This window comes from Microcaecilia unicolor, chromosome 10, assembly GCF_901765095.1.
Source record: "Microcaecilia unicolor chromosome 10, aMicUni1.1, whole genome shotgun sequence".
NCBI lineage: Eukaryota > Metazoa > Chordata > Amphibia > Gymnophiona > Siphonopidae > Microcaecilia > Microcaecilia unicolor.
This window is the reverse complement of record NC_044040.1, coordinates 54,989,209-55,010,136: the sequence shown is the minus strand read 5'-3', so window position 1 is coordinate 55,010,136 and position 20,928 is coordinate 54,989,209. Positions and strand designations below refer to the sequence as shown.

The 20,928-nt window shown below is 41.8% G+C and overlaps 1 protein-coding gene across 1 annotated transcript in view; it reads left to right on the top strand.

The window, feature by feature from the left end:
* CAPZA2 (capping actin protein of muscle Z-line subunit alpha 2) overlaps positions 1 to 20,928 on the top strand; it is a 98,449-nt gene that overhangs the window by 8,675 nt on the left and 68,846 nt on the right. Inside the window, exon 2 of the mRNA XM_030216337.1 lies at positions 1,319 to 1,405. Within this exon, the coding sequence (XP_030072197.1) occupies positions 1,319 to 1,405 (87 nt within the window). The remainder of the gene's footprint in view (positions 1 to 1,318; positions 1,406 to 20,928) is intronic.

Here is a 20,928-nt window from a genome sequence, read left to right as displayed (position 1 = left end):
TAGTAAATGATGGCAGATAAAGACCTGTTGGTTATAATGTCATTTCCTGCAATATCATGGAAAGGGGTGGGGTTCAGGAGCACGGCTATGCAAAAAAAAAGGAGTGGGTTTGGTGCAGATTATACAAATCAGGTGCTGTTAGAGGTGGGGTTATACAAAAGAGTGGTGCATGGGCAGGGCTATAATATCACATTTGATGACATCATCAAGAGTGGCAGGTTGGAGTGGGCACGTCTTGGGTGGATCCTCGATTCCGTTTGGCTGAATGCAACCAGAAATGGGCACAGCCACCTGTTAAAAATATGCAAATTAGATTTGACAAATGATATGTAAGTTATACTACTGCAATTGCCCCCCCCCCCCCCCCCCCCATTGAAGAACTGCTTCTCCCTCTACTGCTTTAGAGGGAGGTGGGAAATGTGAATAGACAACTAAGAACTTGTTGCTTCCTCGGTAATAATTTAGCTCAGGATTTTTTCAGGTTTTATGTTTAAATTAAAAGCAATTCTCTTTCAAACCCCCCAATTTTGCCTATCATACAAAATAAAGAAAAAAAAAAGACTAAAAATAAACATACAATCTTTTACTGTTTGAACACTGAAAATCAGAAACCGGTTGGTTCAACCATTAGATAGGACTAGGTGGTCGCCAAGGGCACCAGCTTCTGGGCGGCCCAAAGAGCGACTGCAGTCAAAGCCAAAGAATAAGCCTGTCAGAATCACATAAATTCAGAGACAACAGGAGGTAGGTTTACGAGACAGGGTGGGTAGTTTTCATTTATTGTGGGAACAGTGGTGTTGGGGTAATTTGGTGGGAGGGGAAGAACAAGAGGTTTCAAAGTTAATTGGAGGGGGCGTTAGGCTAAAGGCTTGCCTAGGGCACCTAATACCTTTGCAGCGCCCTGTGTATAGCTCTTCAGCAGTAAAGTACGCTGCTATCTAATTAGCCTTACAAATATCTCTAGAACTCTCAACCACCCAAAGAGCTTTAACATCCCCCCCCCCCCAACATAGACTATTACCTGTAAAATACACAGAGCTTATTTCCGATCTGACGAAGAAGGGAACCTTCGAAAGCTAATGAAGAAATGTATTAAGTTATGTCCAATAAAAAAGGTATCGTCTTATTTTCTTTTCCATGTTTTATTTTGTTTGATTTCTATTGATAACCTTTAAGAGTGGACTAACACGGCTACCACACCTCTCTACTTCCAGAGAAGAGCAAACCCTGCTGCGTGCGTGCCCTACGTGCACCGCCCTACCAGAGCATAACCACGCCCCTTCCCGCTGACGCCAGGCTGGAGGGAGGGATTAGGGAGGCTGTCAGAGTTAGCAGAGAAAAGCTGCTGCTGCGGTCAGAAGAAAAGATGGCGGACGTTGAGGAACAGCTGTCGGACGACGAGAAGGTGAGAGAGCGGGCGTCGTTCGCATCTTCCCCCGACCTTGGGGGGGGGGGGAGATGTGCACGCCGAGGTGGCTGCCTCCGGAGTCTCCGTATGTTCCCATTCTCCTCCCGGGCTGCTGGGTATATTTTTAGCTTCCTGGGCTCAGGCTCTGTGAACGGCCCTTGTCGCCAGCATTTCAGTCACCGCCCGGGCTTAGGGGTGGGGCCGCTCCTTCGCTCAGGTCCTTGTACGGTGCGAGCACGAAAATAGGAGCAAGTGGCAGCAGCGGAGCCAGAGGCGCTTCCCCTCCTCTGCGGGATCCAGGAAGCTGCCGCGCTCTTCCTTCTCCTGTCTCTTTTCACGCCTCTTGGGCGCTCCCAGGCCGAGCCCGCTCCCTCTCGCCCAGCAGGGCTGGTTCCTGTTCCCCTTTTTTGCAGGAGGAGATCGGACGAGTTCTGGCTGACCTGCATGGGGTTGGAAGACTGTTGCCCACCCTGTACTGGGAGGGAGAGTATTAATCTTGTGTGATGGCGCTACCAGGAGCCTCCGGGTGTGGGTGCGGATGTAACACTCTATTCAGAAATGACTGTGATATCTGTCTAGTTTAATAGTAAGGGTTAGAATAAAGGAGAAAGCGTAATATAAGGCTGGGAATATTTACAGAAATTAGGAAGCCTTGCTTTGTGTCCGGGGCTGAAGCTTGTTTTTTGAGATATTTATTGAGAATGTGCTGGTGACAACCTGGGATGTAATTGTTGTTGACTTCAGTGTTAAGTGATCTAAGTAATAGTAGATTAAGAAAAAAGTGCCAATATTGCATTGAATGATTCGGCCTTCTGGATTTTGTTTTTAATTTGTACGAGTAAGAGAAAAATGCTACTATGAAGCTTAATATGTAGTGTTGTATCTTACCTGTGAGTTTATCTTGTTGGGCAGACTGGGTGGACCGTACAGGTCTTAGTTGTTGTCATCTGCAAAGTGCTATTTTACTTTTAATATTTTTATTCTACTTTCTAAAGGAAAGAAGCCTTGTGAGATCACTTCACATGGCTTTCATATCCACACCAAATTTTCAGTGCATGTCACAAATGTGGTGCTTCTTTTGGTTCATGTATAGTTGGAACCAGTGATATGTTGTCTTAATGTTGTAAATTGATAACCATTGTTTAGCAGTAGAGCATTTCCTTCTATACCATATCTGATTTGCTTAACCCTAGAACGCATGACATTAAAAATATACATATTAACGTCATGGGGGCCTTTTAGGCCCCCATGCACATAATGTAGAAAAACACACTTAAATAACTTTCACAAGTTTATTTCAAAATTGCTCAATAAAATATGAATAGTGGACAACATTTTAATTATAATTTTTCACAGAAAACACCAAAAAATCTTTTTTTTCCCAAATTTCACGCAAAGACATGAAAACACACAAAAATGCATAGAAATCTATAGCAAACTAGCTGCAGCTACATTTTTATTCTAACTTTCTTTTCTATTATATTAGTCTTCTAAACAATTCTGACATGTTATTTTTTCAGAAGAGTGTTCTTTGCAAACAGTTTCCTTACAAGTGGAACAATATCGCTCAGTTTTCCTCTCTAAGTTTCTTGGACATATGAAACAACGCTTTCGTTTTCTTTCTCCTGGCTCTGGAGTAATCTGAAACTGTACGCCACACCGTTTCATTGCTTCTTTAGTTTTCTTTGGCAAGCATTTCAAGTCGCTTCGCTCTATCATGTGAGGTATTACAAGTTCATGACAAAGGTCCTTCAAGAATAAGCGTCTCCTGTCCTTCCTCTGTGCATGAAATTCAGGATGAGTTTCTGTATAAATAATGAATGAATTTAGGGCTGCTACATCAAGCATATTTGAAAATAGTACTACAGGCCATCGTTTTGTTTGCCTCTTACACGAATATTCTCCCACCATCTCATCCATTTTATCTACACCTCCTTTTGTTGCATTGTAATGCAGGATGATTTCTGGTTTCAATTTTTGGTTATTGCTGTCAACACTGCAATCGTGATGCATGGTACTGAGTAAAATTACAGATTTCTCCTTCTTTGCCTTGTAAGATACCAAAGTCGCTTTGTTATTGAATCCAAAGACACTCTCATAAAGTGCTCGCTGACGATTGTGTTTGAGTGCTGCTGGAATTTCTCGTCTGTTTTGCTTTATAGTACCAACAAGTGTAATAGCTTTTGCAAGCAGAAAATTGCCTAGTTCAACATTGGTGAAATAATTGTCCATGGTGATGTTTCTACCTGAATTGAATATTGGAACAGCAAGAGTTTTGACTATTTCAGACCCCAGATCCTTCTGTACTGGTGCACCAACCTCTTTGCCACAGTAGATTACGCCATTTATGCCATAATAATTTGCAGAATCACACATCCAGAAGATTTTTATACCGTACTTGGCTGGCTTGCTGGGCATGTATTGTATGAATTTGCAGCGTCCTCTGAACGGTACAAGTTGCTCATCTACAGTAACATTAGTACTAGGATTGTAAAGTTTTGTGCAATTTTTGATAAATATGTTCCAGATATAACTGAGAGGGGCTAATTTGTCTGTTTCAAACCTCGCTGCACGAGTTCGCTTATCATCAAAGCGAATGATCCTTCTAATTTCCTCATATCTGCCCACTGACATTGTCGCCTTATAGTGTGGATCAGAAAGTGGGTCCAGAAATAATTCTCGTATTGGGACATAATATGATTTTTGACTCCCTGCCAGCAGGAAAAGTCCAATATATGCATAAAGTTCCTCTTTTGAGATATTTTTCCAGGACTTATTTTTTGCTGAAGCGATACGTCTTCCTTCTAGGTTTGAACATAATAGGACCTCTTCTGCAATATTGTCAGAAAAATAAGTACAGAATACATCTTTAGGGGTAAAGTAACTGGGACTTCCCACAGCTCCTTGAGCCTGTCTCACAATATTGTGTATTGGAGTACGTCCGACTAATGTAGGATTACTGTCCCAAAAAACATTCGTTTTGGATGTTCTACTTATCACTTCTTGAGGATCCACTAGATTCACTTCTTCATCATCAGAAGAATCACTGGATGAGGATGTTTGATTAGCTGGTGGCAGATATTCTTCATCAGACAAAGATAGTTCACTTTCATCATCGCTTTGAAACATAATCGCTTCAATCTCTTGGTCAGTCAGACACTTGGAGGAAGACTGTGCCATTGCTGACTAGATGTTAGAAAATGAAACAGATTTCCTCTCAACAGCTTATCTTATCACAGGTCCTTCAGCAATTAGCTCACAGTGTATACTGTCCTCAGTGTTCAGAGGACCTGAGGTGATGTCATGGCCTTATCACTCCCTCCAAAAATCACATGACATCCTCACATGTTATTATCCACACCCTGGCCCCTCCACCAGCATTACTGAGTACAAATAAAGTAACTTGAGACACAAACACTTCTGAGAACATGATAAAAACAGCGGGGGCCTAAAAGGCCCCCAATTCGTACAGATGTAGTTTTCACCAAACAAGCATTGTTACACCATAATACCTATGAAAAAAAATTATATGAACAACTGGATATTATCAACAATGACATACTTGAGTAATACCTTGAGTTTCAAAATTCTAACTAAAGTAATTTTGCAGATAATAGCAAAAATGTAAGCATGGGGGCCTAAAAGGCCCCCAATATGCGTTCTAGGGTTGTAAACATTAATGCCTAGAAAAAAGTATGTATAAATAAACGTTTTAACACAGGATCTCAATCTAAATCTTAGTCTGCTATTAGCTTTAGGGTGATCATATACCTTCAGTTTATTGAACAAAAGATTATGTAGCATGAAGAAGAGGTTCAATATTTTACTTGAGGTCATTTTCTTCTGGCATATTTGGAAACTAGCTGTGATTAACGTAGCCACTTCTGTAGTGTCTGGTTTTTAATCCTTTTTTTTAAAATATACATACCAAAGAGGGGGGGGGGTATGCTTTATCAAAGTATACTCTTGCCCTGCAAATACCATGTGTTGTCTTGCATATTTGACTGGAGGATGAAGTTCTCCTTCACTTGGAATGTACATATTAAAGACAGTAGCATAAGGTTGTGGTGGCCTATACAGTTTGTAATCTGTGCCTCATGCAGGCTCAATTATGCCAAATTTTGGGAATTGTCTATGAGTTCCTTTCAAAAACAGTTCAAGATGGCTGTTAAGAGAGTGGAACCAGCAAAATGTTTCCACAAAGAATACAAAAGGGAAGTAGAGCAACTTCCCAACCGGTATGATTTCAGACCTGATTAGGTGTGCCACAAAAAAGTTTCAGATCAGCACCTGGGCTGTGTTCTCAGTGTCGGAACACACCAGGGTGACTTCAGGAGCACTCATCTGAGCATATGTGTAATCACACGTGCTTCTCCTGCCATAGGTGCACTGTATAAGGTGCTTAGGAAGGCTTAGCCTCCCCAACCTGAACCACGACCCTCCCTACCTACCAGACCTGCTCCCTCTCTCCTAAAGTTCTGAGACTGGCACTGCAGAGAGCCAGATCCCACAGTCTTCTATGATTCTTAGTGCGGGGCCAGCAGAGGTACAACTGGAGGGAGGGAGCAAAACTGCTGCAGGGTGTGGATGAATGGAAGAGGAGAGAGAGAGAAATTGGTTGGGGAAGGTTGAGAGGAATGAGGCAAGATTGGATGGGAGAGAGAGAGAGTGACAGAGATGGGGCGATAATGGATAAAAGGAGGAAGACGGAGCCTAAATGCTGGGGAGAATGAGAGAGAGGGGAAATAATGCATAGGAGGTATAGTCAGATAGGTAGGGGCAATGCTGAATGGTGAAGGGCGAGAAAGACAGGCACTGCTGCATTCTGGGGAAGAAAGACACTGAATGACAGAGAAATGGGGTATTTGGAGAGACAAGGAGGAGATGCCACATAGAGCATGTCCTCCTCTGTGTCTCCCTGCATCCAACAAGAGGTGAGAGACAGGTAATGCTGGATAGTGGGGATAAGGGAAAGAGAGACTATTTTACTATTGCCTTTGCTGTAGCTTGATGGCAGGTGTACTACCTCCTACGCCTCTCCCCCTTTTTGTGTCTTACTACTTTTTCTCTGTTTCTTCTTTCTTATTTTGAGATATGACATTAATTTCTGTCTTATTAGTCTGAGAACTGAAAGGCAGTATAGTAAATTCTAAATAAATGGTAAATATTAAATATGGTGCAAACTTCAACTTTGATCACAGCATACGATCTTTTCTTTAGTCACAATGATCGCCAGTTATTCAATACAACTGAAAGGCAATATAATAAATTCTAAATGGTAAATATTAAATATGGTGCATACTTCAACTTTGATCCTAGCATATGATCTTTTCTTTAGGCACAATGATCACCAGTTAGTCAATACAATTCAGCAATCTTTAAACTAATGAAATGAATATGGACCTTCAGAATCAACGCACATTTCACTTAACTGCCGTGAAGATAGTAGCAAGACGCATTCACTAGTCATTGGTCCACAAAATAAAAAAAAAACATTTTTCCATTATTATTATTAATAATCTTCAACTCTTAAATTTTTTTGCAAGTATAATATATTCAAAACGCCATTTGACTAAAGTTCAGCACTTAACTTTCCAGATGGACTCACTGCTAACGTGGTCAGTGTTTCAGAGCCTTCCTCAGGGTAATGGTCTGCTGAAAAAAACAAAACATTCCTGTTAACCAAAAAAGCAAAACATAAAATATCCACTATCATATAATTCTTCCACAACATACCACACATTTCAAAAGTTCTTCATTAAAGTGCCTCTATCAGTGCAGTGGTGCAAAAAAAAAAATGCTGCATTTAAAACTATTCAACAGACAGGAAGTATATAGGGATTGGATAACAACCCTGTCAATCAAGTTCAACATGAGCCCATATTGAAATTGAATGGTGGACATTAACTTGATTGACAGGGTTGTTATCCAATCCCTATATACTTCCTGTCTGTTGAATAGTTTTAAATGCGGCTTTTTTTTTTTTTTTTTTTCAACCACTACACTGATAGAGGCACTTCAATGAAGAACTTTTCAAATGTGTGGTATGTTGTGGAAGAATCATACGATGGTGAAGATCTTGTTTTGCGTTTTTGGTTAACAGGAATGTTTTGTTTTTTCAGCTGACCGCTACCTTAAGGAAGGCTCTGAAACGCTGGCCATGTTGGCAATGAGTCCGTCTGGAAAGTTCAGAGTTGATCTTTACTTTTGTCAGATGGAGTCTTGAAACATTATACTTGCAAAAAAATTTTAAGATTAATAATGATGGAAATATGTTTTAAAAAGAAATCAGTGAAAGCGTGTTGCTTATCTTTATGGCAGTTTACAAGTGAATTGTACGCTGTTTCTGAAGGTTCATATTCATTTCATTAGTTTAAAGATTGGTGAATTGTATTGAATAACTGGTGATCATTGTGCCTAAAGAAAAGATCATATGCTGGGATCAAATTGAAGGTTGCACCATATTTAATATCATTTACCGTTTTATTTAGAATTTACTGCCTTTCAGTTCAGACTAATAAGGCATGATGATGTTAATTTCTCTATCTCAAAGTAAGAGACACAGGGGAAAAAAAAAGTAAAGTAAGACAGAAAAAGGGGAGAGGCGTAGGAGAGAGCACACCACCATCAAGCTACAGCAAAGTCAATAGTGAAATAGTGTGTCTTTAGGCCCACTTTAAATTTTACTTAATGTAGACATAGTAACATAGTAATTGACGGCAGATAAAGACCTGTATGCTCCATCCAGTCTGCCCAACAAGATAAACTCATTTTACATGGTATCTGATATTTTACGTTCGTTTGATTTGTCCTTGCCATTCTCAGGGCACAGACTGTAGAAGTCTGCCCAGCACTGTTCTTGTACTAAAAGTTCTGAAGCTAACGTCGAAGCCCCTTAAAATTTACACTCCAGCCCATCCATATCTATTCAGTCATGATCGGGGCATAGGCTGTAAAAGTCTGCCCAGTACTGGTTTTGCTTCCCAATTACTGGTGTTGCCACCCAATCTCTGCTAAGATTCCGTGGATCCATTCCTTTTAAACATGATTCCTTTGTGTTTATCTCAGGCATGTTTGAATTCCATTACTGTTTTCATCACCACCTTCCATGCATACACCACCCTTTCCATGAAAAAATACTTCCTGACATTACTTCTGAGTTTGCCCCTCTTCAACCTCAATTCATGTCCTCTATTTCTTCCGCGTTCCCGTCTCCACAAAAGGTTTGTTTGCATTTTACTACATTTCAAATATTTGAACATCTGTATCATGTCATCCCTGTTTCTTCTTTCCTCCAAGGTATACATGTTCAGCTCAGCAACTCTGTCCTCGTATGATTTGCAACACAAATCCCTTACCATTTTTGTAGCTTCTCTTTGCACCGCTTCCAGTATTTTTACATCTTTAGCAAGATATGGCCTCCAAAACTGAACACAATACTCCAAGTGGGGCCTTACCAACGATTTGCAGAGGGGCATCAACACTTCTTTTCTTCTGATAGAACTTAAATGTGTAGTCCTGATGCAGGTGGCAACCCCTAGAGGAGGGGGGGATGTTAGTGAGACACTTTTGGCAATTGAGCAGAGGTACATTTTTTCGTGGAGTATGGTGGCCCCAAGGGTACTTAATTTAGAGGTAGAGTGGTTGTAAAGGTGCCTCTTTCTTTAAAAGAAGGTGGATATGATTAGAGGGCACGTATTTAATCCCGAAAGAGGTGTGTATGGGCATGAATCTTGAGAAGCGGAAGTCTGGCTCTCTGGCAGGACGGCAGTCCCACTGGTAAGCAGCCATTGTTTGTATTAAAGAATTCCCGCTGATTATATGGGAAGTGGTTCCTCCTGAAGAAGTACCATGAAATACAGTCATGCATAGAGGAACTGAGTAATGTGTGTGGACCTTACTGATTTTAATGGGCTTGAAGGAAGCTTTCCTGCTACATTTGAAGCGTCAACATAAAGAGCGTTCACTGTGCCAAATCATTAAGGAATTAGTCACTTATTGGCGCCATCAGGTGGTGAATCTCTAGCCATCAGCAAGTGAAGGATTTGATTGCAGCTGTGGACAATTGTGAAACAACGCTGAGGAATATTTCTCTATAATAAAGAAGAATCCTGTTTGCGGAGTGCTGCAGCGCATTTTAATATGTGAGCGATAAAATTGCTTTTTGAAATAAAGGAGGAAGCTGCAAGCAGCGCATTGGGACTTAAAGCTTGAGCGATGATGCAAGTTCGATTGACACTGGAGCTGCTAAATGGATGGGGGTGTTGAAATAAGTGACTAAGCCTTATATGTAAACCTGTATGGAGGTCTGAATGGGACCAGGGAGCAATATAGGTTAAAATTGATGTTAAAGGTGATATGATAAATGTGACTAATCTTTGATGCAAAATATGTATGTGGGACAGAGTTCTGTTCAAGTTCCAAGGGGTTGTATGTAGGGATGTGGTTTTGTTATAATAAAATGTATGTGAATATTCAAAAAACAAAGTCTGGAGTACTTAAAGATACTTTATTAAATTTTAACTGCCAGACCTTTGACCGTTCTTCTAACGTTTGGAGATCTCTTCTCATTGTTTCTATTCCGCCCAGGGTATCCAATCTATTGGCTATCTTCGTGTCATCCGCAAATGAGCAAACCTTTCCTTCCAGCCCTTCAGCAATATCTCCCAGAAATATATTAAACAGTATCGGCCCCAGCACCAACCCCTGAGGAACTCCACTGCTTACCTTCCTTTCCTCCGAGCAGATTCCATTTACCACCACCCTCTGCCACCTGTCGGTCAACCAGTTTCCTATTGAATTCATCACTTTTGGTCCTAAGTTCAGCCCTTTCAGCTTATTCAAGAGTCTTCTGTGAGGGACCTTATCAAAGGCTTTGCTGAAATCCAAGTAGATTACATCTAGCGCACGTCCTTCATCCAGTTTGGGACTCTTAGGCTTCATGGCTGTGGCTCAGCCTCTGTAGTCTGGTCTTTTCTCAGTGGGCCCCAGACTCTCATGACTAAGTACTCCTTGCCATTTTCTGCCAGGGCGAGAGCCAGTCTGGAATGGTGGGACAGTCTTGTTTGCCTCCTGGGGGGGGGGGGGGGGGGGGGGGGTTGCTGGACTCTCAGAGTGGGTAATAGTCACCACAGATGTGAGCCTCCTTATTTGGGGAGTGTGTTGCCTGGGCTGTGTGGAGCAGGGGACTTGGTCCTGGCTGGATGCTTCTTGGTCCATCAATTCCCTGGAAACTGGGGCAGTTCACCTGGCTTTGGTGGAGTTCTGCTTCAGGGGGAAGGCAGTCCAAGTGGCTGACAATGCCACAGTTGAGGTCTGTAGCAGCAAGCAAGGTGGCATAAGGAGTCAGGCTGTGGCATTAGAAACTCATTTGCTATTGTGGACAGTGGCCAGGAAATAATTGTTAAAGGGACCACTTTAATTCTCTGAGGATGAGCAGGTTACAAGAAAGGGTTATAACTTTTTTTTTTTGTTACATTTGTACCCCGCGCTGTCCCACTCATGGCAGGCTCAATGCGGCTTACATGGGGCAATGGAGGGTTAAGTGACTTGCCCAGAGTCACAAGGAGCTGCCTGTGCCGGGAATCGAACTCAGTTCCCCAGGACCAAAGTCCACCACCCTAACCACTAGGCCACTCCTCTACTCCATTGGTTTGTCTGTTTACATAGTAACATAGTAGATGACGGTCGATAAAGACCTGTGCCGTCCATCTAGTCTACCCAACAAGATATAAACTCGTAGCATAAGGTAGGTTTGGTTCCATGCCTTTTATATAGGATTCCTTTGTGTTTATCCCACACATTTTTGAATTCGGGTACCATCTCCTGTGGAAGGGCATTCCAGGTATCTACCACCCTTTCCATGAAAAAGTACTTCCAGACATTGTTCCTGAGCCAGCCCCCCCCCCCCCCCCCTTTCCATCTTTGGAAATGGCTTGTTTGTAGATTGAATGTATCATGTCTCTCCTTTCCTCCAGGGTATACATATGTTCAGGTCCTCAAGTCTCTTCTCGTACATCTTGTCATGCAGATCCCATATCATTTTCGTCGCTATTCTCTGAACTGCTTCAAGCCTGTTTACGTCCTTAGCAAGTTACAGCCTCTAAAACTGAACATAGTACTCCAAGTGGGACCTCACCAACGACTTGTACAGGGGCATCAACACCACCTTTCTTCTGCTGGTTATACTTCTGTCTATGCAGCCTAGCATCCTGCTGGCTGTGGCCACCGCCTTGTCACATTGTTCTGTCACCTTGGGATTCTCAGACACCGTCACCCCAAGGTCCCTCTCTTGAGCTGTGCTTATCAGTGTCTTGCCTCTTATCTCGTACATCTCCTTTGGATTTCTGCATCCCATATGCATCACTCTGCTCATCTTTGCATTAAATTTAGCTGCCAGACATTTGACCATTCTTCGAATGTTTGAAGGTATCTTCTCATGGTTCCTACTCCCTCTGGAGTATCCATTCTATTGGTTATCTTCATGTCATCTGCAAAAAGGCACATTTTTCTTCTAACCTTTCAGCAATGTCTCTCACAGACATATTAAACAGATTGGCCCCACTACCGATCCCTGAGGCACTCCACTACTTGTCTTCCTTTTCTCTGAGCAAATTCTATGTATCACTACCCTCTGTCGCCTGCACTCTACTAGTTTCCCAATCCATTTCACCTCTTTAGGTCCTAAGTTCAACTTATTCATGAGTCTTCTGTAAGGAATCATATCAAAGTAGGTTACATCTAGTGCATGCCCTTTATCCAGTTCTTTGGTCACCCAGTCAAAGAAATCAATCAGATTTGTTTGGCAGAATTTCCTTTCGTAAAGCCATGTTGCTTTGGATCCTGCTACCTGTTGGATTCTAGAAAGTTAACTATCCTTTCTTTAAGCAGCAGCTCCATTATTTTTCCTACTGCTGACATGAGGCTTATCAGACTGTAGTTTCCCAGTTCTCCCTTGTCCCTGCATTTTGTGAAGAGGGACCCCATCAGCTCATCTCCAGTCCCATGAAACCTCTCGTATTAAATAAATCCTTAAGAAGCCCTGACCGGAGTTCCCTCAGTATCCTGGGATATATCCCATCTGGCCCCATAGCTTTTGTTCTCTTTCAGATTTTCAAGGTTTTTTTTAATATGAGTGGGAAAGCGCAGGGTACAAATGTAACTAAATAAATAAATGCTTTCTTCTATGAAGGGTGCAGTAAGCTATTATTAAGATGGACATGGGAAAATCCCTACTTATTTAAGCAACATAAAATCTGATTTACTGTTTTGGGATCTTCTCAGGTACTTATAACCTGTATTGGCCACTGTTGGAAACAGGATACTGGGCTTGATGGACCTTCGGTCTGGCCACTCCGTTCCTAGATATACCCTCAACAGTCGACTGCAGTTGTCCTCCCAAGATTTTCTTTGGTGAACACTGAAGAGAAAAGTATTTGTTTAGCACGTTCACTTTATCCTTATCACTCTCCACAAGGAGGTTTGATTAACAAGGGACAGCGTCACGTGATGAGACTGAAGCCATCTACACCCAAGAAGGTTTAATTGCTTCCCTAAGCAGCTGCCATCTTGATCCACTCAAAATACATTACACTGAGGCATATTTTCAAAGCACTTTGGGAGGCTAAGTTCCATAGGTTTCTATGGAACTTTGGGAGGCTAAGTGCTTTGAAAATGAGCCTGTTTGTATGGCAACAGGCTCAGCCTACTGGCTTTAGGCCAAGCACATTCCCACTGTCTCCTGTCAATTAAATCTTCACTCTCCTCATAGCCATTCTCAGCATCTTTCAGTCTTAGTCTTCATTCCTAGCTTTTCTCCTTTCCCCAGTATATCTGGAAAAGGTCACCTCTGTTACATCTTTAGCCGTTTTTTTTTCTTCTGCCTATGCTTTTGCTAGCCATATTTCCCTCTTCACTTCTTTGAGTTTAATCTGGTAATCTTTTCTGTGATTCTCTTGTTGCATTCTTCTGTATTTCTTGAATACAGCCTCTATTTTTCCCACCACTTGTTTGGCAGAAATAAGAGGAAGCAACGATTAAACTTCCCCAAGTCACGAGATCAGTGGCAAATAAGAAACAAAAGGTAGTGGTGGTTCTCTTCTCAGGGGTACTGAGGCGCCCATCTGCCAACCGGACATGATGTTCAGGAAGATGTGCTGTCTGCCTGGTGCCAAGCTTCAAGATGTAGCGGAAAGATTGCCTAGACTCTTCAAGTATACTGACCACTATCCTATGTTCATTGATCCTTCCTGTTGAAGGTAAAGGCTGAATGAGGGAAGCTTGTATCCTGGACCTAAGTGTGTGGCTGCGTGGATGGTGCCAACGAGAGTGCTTCGGTTTCCTTGATCATGGGATGATTTTCCAAGAGCTACTGAACAGTGATGGTGTCCATCTTACAAGGAAGGGACGAAATGTTTTCAGCAGCAGTATTAGAGGGTTTTAAACTTGATTCACTGGGGATGGGTGAGAAAAGCCCCAAAGTCATTAATAACTCTCAGGAAAGTAAGACACCAAATACCCTTATAGAAAAGGGAAAACCTCTGGAGCCTTGTATACCAATGCCCGTAGTATGGGAAACAAATTTCCAGATCTAGAGGCTACAATGATAGAAGTCAACTTGGATATAGTGGCGGTCATGGAGACGTGGCTCACAGAAGACATGATTGGGATATAGTTATACCTGGCTATAATCTATTCAGGAAGGACAGGGGAAAAGGGTGGAGGAGTGGCGTTATATGTTAAGAATAATATTCAGGTGACAACTGCATGACATACAGGGTAAGGAATAAGCGCTGTGGGTTAAACTGCTAAGCGGGAAAGGAAAATATATTTATATTAGTGTAATATACAGATCACCTCAGTCGGCAGAAAAATGGACAGGAAGACATCCACGAGATAGCTAGGAAAGGGGAAGTACTACTGTTAGATGATTTTAATATGCTGGACGTTGATTGGGGCATCCAAACCGCAGGGTCATGTAGAAGCAAAGGGTTCTTGTATTGTCTGCAGGAAGAATTGTTTCAGCAGTGGGTAACAGAACTGACAAGGGATGTAGCTGCTGTTGACCTGGTTTTTACAAATAGGGGCATTTCTGAAGTTACGGTGGAAGATCATTTGGCATCTAGTGATCACCGAATGGTGTAGCTTAATATTAAGACAAAGAAGGAGAGGGGCTTATTTGAGATTGAAGGTCTTTGATTTCAAAAATACTAACTTTGCGGAGATGGGGTAATTTCTCAAGTGTTAGCTGGAGGGTAACAGCTGAAGGAAGTAGAGCAACAGTGGTCTGAAAGGTGCTGTTTTAAAGGTGACAAACCTGTATGTTAGAAAATCACGTAAAATTAAGAGGAAAAGAAGATTGCTCTGGTTCTCAAATGTAGTAGCTGAAAAGGTATAGAAAAGATTAGCTTTCATACGTTACAAGAGGACTTGGAAAGAGGAAGACAGGCAAAAATACCTGGTAAAGCTAAGAGAACGAAAAGCTGTTGGGAAAGCAAAGAGGCAAATGGAGGAAAAGATCGCTAATATAGTAAAATTGAGGGACAAAAAGTTTTTCAGATATGTAAGTGACAAGGAGAAGTGCCATAATAGCATTGTAAGGCTCAAAGCTGAGGGAGAGGAATATGTAGACGCCGATATGGATAAAGCTGAACTGCTTAATAATTACTTCTGTGTTCATGGATGAAAGGTTGGGGTAGGACCTCAGAAAACATATGCCAAGGAGGATGGATGTACGGTAGACCAGGACTGATTCTCAGAAGACTGTGTTCATGAAGAGCTAGCTAAACTAAAAGTGGACAAAGCAATGGGGTCTGGTGGGATACTCAAGGAAAAGATGTTCTGGTGGCTCCGCTGTTTGACCTCTTCAGTGCTTCCTTAGAGTCTAGAGTGGTCCCGGAGGGCTGGAGAAGGGCGGATGTGGTCTCTCCGCACAAGAGCAGAAGCAGGGAAGGAATTACAGACCTTCAGTTTTACCTCAGTGGTGAGTAAGCTAATGGAAATGCTTCTAAAGTGGAGGATTGTGAGGTTTCTCGAATCAAATTGACTGCAGGACCCAAGGCACTAGAGGCAGGTCGTGTCAGATGAATTTGTTTTTCTTTGACTAGGTTACCAAACAGTTGGATGTGGGTGGGGCACTAGATGTTGGATACTTGTATTGTACCAAAGCCTTTGACACGGTCCTGCACAGACGACTGATAAACAAACTGAGAGCCCTCAGTATGAGACTTAAAATGATTGACTGGGTTAAAAACTGGTTAAATGGGAGGAGACAGAGGGTAGTGGTAAATGGAGCTTGCTCTGAGGAAAAGGATGTTATCAGTGGTGTACCACAGGGGTCAGTTTTTGGCCTGGCTCTTTTTAACATCTTTGTGAGTGATATTGTGGAAGGACTCTCTGGTAAGGTTTGTGTCTTTTTGGATGATACCAAGCTATGTAATAGGGTAGATGGCATGAGGAAGTATCTATTGAAGCTTGAAGAATGGTCTGAAAACTGTCAACTAAGAATTAGTGCTAAGAAGTGCAAGGTCATATACTTGGGTTACAAGAATCCAAGGGAACGGTATAGTATAGGGAGTGAAGTGCTGTGTACAAAAGAAGAGCAGGACTTGGGGGGTGATTGTGTCTGATGACCTTAAGGTGACCAAACAGAAAAGGCGACTGTCTTAGCCAGAAGGATGGTTGAGTGCATAAGGAGAGGATTGAGCAGCAGGAAAAAAGAGGTGATAGTGCCCTTGTATAAGTGTCTGGTGAGACCCTAATTGGAGTACTGCATGCAATTCTGGAGACCACACCTACAAAAAGATATAAACAGGATAGAGTCAGTCCAGAGGGCTGCTACGAAATTGGTAAGAGGTCTCTGCCATAAAACTTATAGGGACAGGCTTATAAATCTCAACATGTATACAGTGGAAGAGAGGGGATATGATAGACATTTAAATATACAGGAGATGTTTTTTTCAAATGAAGGAAAACTCCGGACTGTGAGGACATAGGATGAAGATAACAGGAAACAGGCTTAGGAAGAATCTAAGGAAGTACTTTCACGGAAAAGGTGGTAGAAGCGTGGAATGGCCTCCTGGTGGAGGTCATGGTGACGAGGACTGTATCAGAATTTAAGAAAGTGTGGGACAGGCGTGTGGAGTCCCTTAGGAAAAGGAGTTAGTGGTTGCTGAGGAAGGGCAGACTGGCAAGGCCTTTTGGCCCTTATCTGCCGTCATGTTTCTATGTTTCTAACTATATAGGCTTCCTGTTTCTCTTGTTATGTGTGGTGTACTGTCCTTGTGTAAAGATCTGTTGCCATATTTGTAGCAGCTTTCAGCTTGGACCACTGAGCTTCCACTTCTCCTTTTCCTACCCATTCCGTCAACTACTTTTTTCAGTCATTTTCCCCATTTTACCAAAATCAGCATGTCTGAAATCCAGTACTTTGAGTTTTTTTTTCTGCACTCTGTTTTTGCTCTTTTATATCAAACCATATTGTGGGATCACTACTGCCTAGGTGGGCACCCACCCGAACATTGGAAGTACTTGTTACTTTTGTGAGCACTAGATCCAGTGTCAACCTTTCCCTCGTGTATTCCGTCACCATTTGTCTGAGCAAGCACTTGATAGGCATCTACAATCTCTCTGCTTTCTGATTCTGCGGAAGGGACATTCTAATCCACATCAAGGCAAATTGAAATCTCCCAGCTCAGCGCCTCCTGTTTGATTCCAAGCTTATGGATATCTTCTGTCAGATCCTTGTCCAGCTTCTCCATTTGTGCCGAAGGTCTGTCTTTCCAGGACAATCCATGCAGCTTCTTCCTTTCCCCATGTACTCCGCATTTGTTGCTCTGATATTATTTTTCATATACTATTCCACTTCTCCATCTCTTCGACCCTCTCTATCCTAAATAGTAGTAGTAGTAGTAGTAGTAGTATCCTTCCTAAAAAGATTATAGCTTGATAAGGTCACATTCCATTCATGGGTATCATTGAACTATGTCTCTGTAATAGCAACAAATATCCAAGTCTTCAAACATCAGGGCTTACAAATCTTGAACCTTTTAATTTAGACTATAAGCATTTGTGCTTATTGCTTTCCACGTGTTGAGTTTTGATGTTTTTTTTTTATATTAACATTACTTTCTCCACTGCCATCATGTTTTTCTTGGGGGTGACTTTCTGAATTCCTTTGATTCCTTTTGTCATCCCACTTTAGTTTAAATGTCTAGAAACACACTTTCTGAATTTCTCCCCAAGTATCATTTTTCCTGTCGCAGTGAGATGTGACCCATCATTACAGTACAACCTGTTATTTTTCCACATACTTCCCTATCTCCTATGTATCCAAGACCTTTACACCAAGCTTCAAGCCACTTATTGAACTCCTCTGTTTTATTTAGTCTGTCCCATAAGTCTGCAGATTATCAAGAAAGATATTCAGAGAGGGACATACAGGTAAGAGAGCAGGTTAGAATCTATGAATCAAACCAAACACAAAAAAACTGAAAATAGATTCAGAAAAGCTTAGCTTTTAGGCATGCAGTGCTCCAGAACACAAGCATGTGCTTCTCAGGAATTCCCAACTCTCCAGGAGGCAGGCAGCTCCTTCCTTAAAGACACACACTACTAAGCACCAGTAACAATGGGAGCCATATTTAATTAAATTTAAACTTCCATCAACTCTGTAGTAGGAAGAAGATTCTAAACATAGATCTGGAAATAAAGCACCCTTACTGAACAGTCAATTTCATCATAAATAACACAAGGCAAAAGAGCAGTTATAAAGTCAGGAGGAAGACAGAAATATATTAACTTATAGGAGCCAGCAGCTCTGCAAGTGAGAGGAAAGGAAGAGGTTTTTTTCCCCCCCTTTGTTTTTTCCTCCTGTATAGGGTAGATGGAGGAAAAGTCATCTATATACACATATATATGAGAGCAGACATTAGCATGGCATTTGTTGATTGTGCTTTCAATGGCACATCCTCCCCCCAACCTCCCAGCAAATTTCCATGAGATACAAGAGTAACAGATTTTATACTCCAATGGAGTTAAGCTACTTACAGTTTGATATGCTGTTCAGATTGCCAAGTTTCTCAAGTATCTATAGCGAGTTTGAATCTGTGCAATGAATCACCTTCCAAATTCCAGAAACTGGGTTGGGGAGCTCATGTAGAGGGAAACCACACCCAGGATCTGTAAACTATTTAGGAGAAGCTTAATTAGAGAAACTTTCAGATATTTGGCCAGCCAGTTATGTGCACAAGCTGGAAAGAACAGTTTTCTCCTGTGTTGAAAGCTTTCAGAATGTGGAACTAGGCCGCCTTGCACGTTTTCCTATCCCACACAAAAACTGAATGTTTATTTAGAGACTTGATATACTGCTTTAGCTAAAAGGTCAAAGCGGTTTACAATAAAATCATCTTAAATTTAAGAAAAGAACTTAATTTGAGATAGGAAAGAGTCACTCATACAATCTACAATAACAGATAAATCAACATGGGGAACAAAGGAGGGAGTGGAAACAAGGGGGTTAGGAGGGAGCAGAGCGGGAGGGCCATGTCTTAGACTTGCAGGTCTATACCTAACTGGCACCTAATCAGGAAGCTATTGAAAAGAAATAGGCCTTAAGTCTTGCCTTACATTTTGATAAGGAACATTCTCTCAGGCCACCCATTCCAAAGTGTATGCGAAATGTCACAGGAAGCCAATGAACCTGAACCATGGGGGGGGGGGGGGGTGTAACAAAATCAAACTGTTTAGCATTAAACAGTAAATGAACAGCTGAGTTTTATAAAGTTTGTAAGCGACAAAGTTAAGACTGTTGCAGGAAATAATGAAAGCATGAATTAGTGCATCTAATGAAACAAAATCCAGAAAATGTCAGGTAGCGCGTAACCTAAGGAAGCCAGAAGAAACTTTTTTTTTACAGCTTGAGAGATCTGAAAATCAAAGGCCAGTTTAAAATCCAGAATAATACTCAGGTAGCGAAAAGAGTCTACCAGGGTGATCGATAGATTAAAGAGCGAAAGTGGACCTGTGGGTTTAGATGCAAATCCTGAAATCCAGCAGGATTGAGGACAAGTCAATGTGTTGATAACCAAGCAGAGTGCAATTTGTGATGCATTGTGAAGTGGGGATGTCATGATAATTCTTCCAAAAGCACTCAGCCTTATGCATCTGTCATTTCAATATGGAGAAGTCCGTGGTGAAACCAAGGGAAAGTTTTACAATGCCTAAAGGAGGGGCAGTACAAGCAGAGGTTTGAGAATTCTGGGGACAAAGACGATAAGAATGAATTCCACTGTGAAGTAGCTTCCTAAGTTAGTAGGTAACACCGTAAATAGTGGTTGGAAAGTCTTCTCTGTCTCCAAGTCAGGTTTCAATACTAGCTCTATTGGGGTTTATTTTAAAGCAGTTGGTGCCTGTTACTACAATATAGAATGTTAGCCCTTCTTTGTACATTCTTTCATTTTATGTGAGGCTTGCTTCTAATGAAACTTCCTATAAAGCTTCCTGCTGTGTCTTGAGCCCCGAATGTTGTACTGACCCAGCTGATGGAAGCTTCATAGATTCCTGTAAGCCATGGGTTCTCAACCCAGACCTCGAGACACATGCATCCAGTCATGTTTTCAGGATATCCACAATGAATATACATATCCTGAAAACCTGACTACTAGGTATGTTCCAAGGACTGGGTCGAGAACCACTACTGTAAGTTGAAGTACTGACCTGCATGGTCTCTTGTGGTGGTTCCTATGGCACTTTGTGATCTCTAGGCCTTAGTGACTCACCCTATATGGAGTTAATCAACAATAGAGTGGTTCTGTGCATATATCCCAAACTCCTGCAAAAGGTAGTATCAGATTCCACCATAACCAGTTACTTATCCCTTCAGCATTCTTGTCTAATCATGAAAGTGAATGTACGTGCTTTGCACACCTTGGATTGCAAAAGAGCTTTGGTCACCTACCTGGAGCAGAGTAAAGCCTTTAAAGTCCACTCGGCTTTTTGTTTTGACTCCAGTAAGCCTGGGATTCCAGTAGCCAAGCATATGCTTTTAAATCCGGCGACAAACTGCATTTTTCATGGTCCAGCCACCCTAGGTAATAAATTAAAGAGCATGTTGAGGCTGAAGCCATGTCAGCATCAGTGGTCCACTTGAGACTGGTCTTCCTAGGAGAGCTTTGTAAAGCTGTGACATAAACTTCTGTCCACACTCTGAAATCACATAATTTTTTAGAAAGAAGCTCCTGATTAAGAGAGGTTTGGTCAGTCTGTCCTAAAGAATCTTTTTGAGGTCTAGAATCCATCTCACCTTGGGCCCTCTGTATTAGATTTGGTGGTGCCTTAATTTAACAACAACAAAAACACATATAAAACAAAAGGGCTTGCTGCCAACAAAGGCATGTTTGCCTAGTGGCATTCTTCCATTCCCTTTTTTGTTAAAAGCAGTCAGTATCTAGGGATTGTGTAACCTGCTTGCCTCTAACAGAGTTTCTTTGAGGACAAGAGGATACATAGTGGTCAAAACCCTA